Source organism: Odontesthes bonariensis, chromosome 23 (assembly GCF_027942865.1).
Source record: "Odontesthes bonariensis isolate fOdoBon6 chromosome 23, fOdoBon6.hap1, whole genome shotgun sequence".
Lineage (NCBI taxonomy): Eukaryota > Metazoa > Chordata > Actinopteri > Atheriniformes > Atherinopsidae > Odontesthes > Odontesthes bonariensis.
Window position 1 is genome coordinate 14,684,782 of NC_134528.1, and position 5,591 is coordinate 14,690,372.

General features: G+C 43.1%; 1 protein-coding gene across 2 annotated transcripts; it reads left to right on the forward strand.

Annotated features, from left to right (window-relative positions):
- On the forward strand, nt 1-3,506 carry LOC142373938 (neurogenic differentiation factor 2-like). Of its 2 annotated transcripts, XM_075457414.1 has the most exons (3): nt 1-220; nt 1,777-1,964; nt 2,058-3,506. In XM_075457414.1, the coding sequence occupies exon 3, from the start codon at nt 2,071-2,073 to the stop codon at nt 3,139-3,141; it is 1,071 nt and encodes a 356-aa protein (XP_075313529.1). In that variant the 5' UTR covers nt 1-220; nt 1,777-1,964; nt 2,058-2,070; the 3' UTR covers nt 3,142-3,506. The 2 variants fall into 2 exon arrangements, with proteins under 2 accessions (XP_075313529.1, XP_075313528.1); XM_075457413.1 differs by lacking the exon at nt 1,777-1,964.
- The last annotated feature ends 2,085 nt before the right edge of the window (nt 3,507-5,591 follow it).

Sequence of the window (5,591 nt, forward strand, 5' to 3'; positions counted from 1 at the left end):
TCCTTCCACGCATTCGGGCTGGAGATAGGAGCAGCAGCAGCAGCAGCAGTCAGAGCAGGGTGGCAGGAGACGAGAGGAGATAAGAGAGAGGTGTGAGAGCAGACACGCAGCGACTCGCCTGCACGAGCATCCGCGCAGGGCGTGTGGATGTGATGCCCACCCGGAGAGAGATGGTGTAAACAAACCAGCTCTGCCCAGACACTGGAGCTCCACCACGGAGGTAGGTTACACACTTCCAATTTATCAGATAAAACTCAAGATTTGTTTTTGTCTTTGTGCAGCCGCGGAGAAGAGAAGGGGAAACCAGGGTGACAGTGCCCAATAGCTGGAGAAATGTTATGCATTAAGCGTCTTTAGGAATAAGGGACCACATCTCTTTGCTCTGTTCGCTCTTTCCATCAACTGCGATATGATCACATAAGCTGGTAACCGTTTCTTAAAGCTCGTTAGTCTTTTCAAAGATATCGATTCTATAGGTTTAACTGAAAAGATTTTCTATATTTGAACCAACATCTATCATGGGAACTCAGGACACGTTTTTTTTCTTTTCCTTAGAAATCTAATACGTTTGTGTTATATATGTTTTATTTGTGACTGTATGCGTGTGCGTGTGCGTGTGTGCGTGTTCTTGCTCGATGCGCGTCAGAGCGCTGTGGGGGTAGAATTCTCCATAGAGATACACGGGCTAATTGACAAGGTATTGGTTGGCATTAATTACATTGTGCTTACAAGATTAGAAAAAAAATAGACTCCAAGAGCACAGCTGTGCTCAGTGCGCTGGAGATTTGACGGTGTCATAGATTTTCTATTGGCTTTAAATCTCATTTTAATACACAACTTGTCAGTGGAGACCGAATTATTGGTCTATTTATTTCCATATAGAGGGAAGGACACTTCCAGCAAGCCAGCTTTCAAACAAATCATCATAATCAAATATATCATCTGTAAACATGGCCTTTTAACCTCTTAGTGGGCTTTCATTTACCTTTAAATCTGAGATTTTCAATAAAGAAAACTGAAATGTCGACGAAATACAACAGAATTAAACATGAAGGTAATTATTGAAAACATGTAATTTAATCTTCTCTCGGAGACAATGTCAGATAAAGGTTTTGCTGTGGCCTACGTGGTGTATAAGTGTACAACAGGAGGAGACGGTTTATAAAGAAGTATTTCAGCATCGTTTTTATGACTTCACATTTTGAAATGCACAAATATATCCCAAATAACAACAAATCTGTATGTCGAGGGGTCTTCTTTGAATTTTTCCGAGCAGCTTTTATTTCATAAAAATAAATGCTAATGCAGGCTCAAAACATATTTAGGATCTTGTGGTCAACTGGGCGGTCTGAATGTGGTGGAATTCCTCCAGGATGATGTCCCACTGGATGCAGGAAGGACCCGCACCCAAACTGTAGTGTGTCCCGAGGGAGTCAGACTGACGTCGCTCCCTGAGCAAGAGGGGGCAGGCACTGAGAGGCCGAAGAGTGTCTCACACTGTTGCTTTACGCCTCTAATGGAATTTGATTTGACGAGAAAATGCACCGCACGTATAAAATGGTCACACAAAGTACAATGTTATGTGACCGAAAAGTTGGAATGCTATCTAAATCATTAACTTTTTAGGTCCGTGCATTATTTAAGGCCCTGCGATGCGCTTTAAACATGTACAACTGAATTCATAGGCTTAATATAAAAAAAAATCCTAGTTTTCAATTTTTTTACTACTTAAGTTGACATAATATTTGCCTTTCGTATGTCTTTCCATGCATATAGAAAAGCTGCCTTTTGAGCTCATTCTGCATGGAAGATGGGCTTGCTGGACCAACCCTTCGCGCTAAAATATGAGAGGAAGGTTGGTCTGTTCGTCTTTGTCGAACAGGGGATAAACTTGCAACATAGAATAAGCCTCCAGGCATTCGCTTACAACAATTAGGGGATATTTGGATCCTGTTTTGTATTAGGTAAATGACACGCATACAGACTACAGTCCAATAACTCATTATTATGCTTTGCTGCAAATGTGTGCTTCAGTGCTGTTTTTGTCTGTCTTGCAGGTTGCCTGCCACAATGTTGAGCCGTCTGTTCAGCGAGGTGCTGCCGGACGTCCAGAGGCTCGCGGCTGACTGGGTGGAGGACAATGAGAGTGAGGAATGCAAGGCCAAGGAGGATCACGACAGCTGTCACCTCGAAGACGACGAGTTTGACGAGCCACTGGAAGGCAGCAGTCGAGCTGAGTCTGAGATGGCTGGCGACGACGATGAGGATGATGAGGCCGAGGAAGAGGAGTGTGGGGATGAGAACAATGGTGACAAACCCAAAAAGCGTGGCCCAAAGAAACGGAAGATGACTGCGGCCCGAGTGGAGCGCTCCAAGGTGCGAAGAATGAAGGCGAACGCGCGGGAGCGCACGCGCATGCACGACTTGAATTCTGCGCTGGACAACCTGCGCAAAGTGGTGCCATGCTATTCGAAAACCCAGAAACTCTCCAAGATAGAGACACTGAGGCTGGCCAAGAATTATATATTAGCCCTTGGTGAGATTTTACGCAACGGAAAACGTCCAGATGTGGTGGCCTATGTGCAGATGCTGTGTAAAGGCCTGTCCCAGCCCACCACCAATCTGGTGGCAGGCTGCCTGCAGCTCAACACCAGGAACTTCTTGACTGAGCCGTGCACAGATGGAGCCCGCTTCAACATGCCCAGCTCTCCTTTCTCGGTCCATCCCTACCCCTACCGGTGTTCCCGCCTCTCCAGTCCTCACTACCAGCCCGGGACCGGTGCGCTCAACCTGCGAGGCCACTCTTACGGTTCTGGGTACGAGGGCGCGTATCCACCAGGCGGGACGTCTCCTGACTACAGCAGTCCGGACTACGAAGGCCAGCACAGCCCACCCGTATGCCTGAACGGCGGGCTCTCTGGGAGGCAGCAGGAGTCCACTGAGGCAGACAGGAATTATCATTATTCTATGCATTACTCCGGACTGACCACATCTCGGCCCAGCCACAGCCTACCTTTTGGGCCCTCGGGAGCGCGCAGCAGTGGTGCGCACTCAGAAAACATCCCACCTTTCCATGACGCGCACTTGCATCATGACAGGGCGCCCCCATACGAGGACCTCAATGCTTTTTTCCACAATTGAGTTTAATGGTACAATGATCCAACCAGACTTGTTGACTTTACAATGACAATCTCATAACGTCTATAAATTGTTCGGAAAACAACTGGAGCTCCTGAAAGTAGGAGGTGACAGAAAGAGTACCCTTCTTATCTTGTGTATTCTACTGATGTCATCCCTTATACTGTTGTACATCCTATCAAAAGTGCGTCTAAACTGTTATCCTGTATGCAGAATGAGTGCAAATGACATAAACAATGTATAAGCCAACAAGAAACATGTTATGACACAAACAAAAGAAATAAAAGTGTTTTATAATTGTCTGAAATGACTGAACAAATGCTTTGAATACCAGGGGGAAATGATTTACTGTGAAATGACCGTTTTCATGAAAGTTAGCAAAATTTCAACATGTGAACAACATGTGAGATCAATCAACAATAATAAATAAATATTATCATCAGGAACATTTGGCTGAAAATTGGCACTTTCTTCAAAAACGAATGGGGGGGGGAGCCCTTTAGTTTCAACATGATAAAAACGCACTTTGCCTCTCCTTTTTATATTACACATTAAAAAAAAGCTTTTTAGATGTTTATGCTATGTTGTTTCTGAAGACTACACCCTTTCTTGACAACAAATTAGTTTACTTTCGGCGATATATATTTTTTAGATTTATTACAGGCTTGTGCGCGTTTTATTTCTCTCTGTTTATTTCTCTTTTTTATTTATGAATGCAGAAACAAGTTATTCTCGCTACAAACAAGAAAATCATCGGAATTTAAATCGATTTGAGGTCAGAGTTGGTACACAAACTTGACCTGTTGCATTTGAAATATCTGAACAGCTGATTTCAAACTTGTCAGCCAAACAATCTGGAATGGCTATAACTGTGGACTTATTTGATGAACAGTCACACCCTTTTAAATCAAATCTGGCAAGTTCATGAACTAAAAAACATTTTTCAACCCTCGTGTTGAAGAAACTAGGCTAAAATAACAGTGGTGTAAAATGGTATTAACCGGTTGCGTTTAATTGCACTCTTTTTTTATTTAATATTACTTAATAATTACTTGGAGACTGATGCAGCTATAAACTGTGATTTAACAGTCTCTCCGCTCAGAAAGGTTTCCGTTGTGCATGTGAAAATATTAAGTCAATGTGACACATGAACTGAGACTGAGGCGTTTTGTCTCGAGGGATTAATAATAAATCCGTCCGCAAACTGCAAATGAGTCCAAATTTCCGATCTGTTGATGTTCAAACATTATTTTTTAAATAACGAAGATGCTTCATGATTGTTTTGGTTGAGCATTCGATTGAGGTGCACTGATACACCCAGCAGATGGACTGATGAAATGTGTCAGAGACGAGCCGTCCAAAATCATTTCAAAACTAGAGTCGAGACTGCTCTCACGCATCTGTTGCAGTGTAGCTGCTGTCAAGGGACACGCGCCCTGTGCTTTTAGCCCAAGCATTTTACATATCATTTTTACCAAGAGAAATTGGAAGCAAAAAAGCATCTCGCAAAATGTGCCAGAAGTGGTCTGCAATTCGTGCGGGATGCCGTGAGAGAATCACACTAGAGGTCTAATCAATACTTACAAATAGACAATAGACCGATGGACCGATTCTTGGCTTCCACCTTTCTGTTTTGTGCAAAATGTTTTTACTCTGTGGCTTCAGATCGACCATTTAACCCTAGATCGGGCCCCGGAAAAGGACGAGGAATAAGCACCACAATTGACGCATAAACATGAATGTGCTCAGTTTCTTTTCAAGCACGTGCAGGTGCATTTAGGCCTTACCAGCACGGGTTGGTTCCCCGGTATTCTGAATGTCCAGCTGCATTAATAATGCATTCATCGGAATAATCATTACGGTTGCGTTTTTTAAAAAAAATACAGATGATCAACACTGAGCACAAATTAGTTCAATGAATGCTTTAATAACTTGATGTCTGTCCCACTAAAAATCATATTTCAAAGTCCGATTAACCAAGACAAGACGCTACATTTTGGCAAAATAAAGTAAACGCTAGACTAATTAATTTCTAATATTTGACCATTCTCATAACTAAACAGAACATTTGAAAATTAGATCTTGTGTGTGGTAGATCACGTCACTGGTGATTTCAATTGTGGGAGCAGGGACCATCTTTTGGACCGATGCCCTGGGTCCCATATGTTGTTGTGGGCATCCAGGGGAAATCAGTACCGGGCACCGGAGGGTGAAAAGCGTCCCATCAAACCCAAGCAAATGAATACAGAAGCTCAGTGAATTCTACTTGAGAGGGATCTTACAATGCGAAAAATTATTTATATTTAGAGAATTTTACTGATATTTCTCCTTGATTCCACTTTCGCGTAAAACGTCCACCTGACTGGTTAAATGGATGAAAGAGTTGAGCAGGTGCAAAATCCGGTGAATCAATGGCCCGTTGGTTTTTAAAATAAAGAAACCCGGTGGTGGCT

What these genes read in the sequence shown, in the direction of transcription:
- LOC142373938 (XM_075457414.1), top strand. Translation starts at nt 2,071, where the DNA reads ATGTTGAGCCGTCTGTTCAGCGAGGTGCTGCCGGACGTCCAGAGGCTC.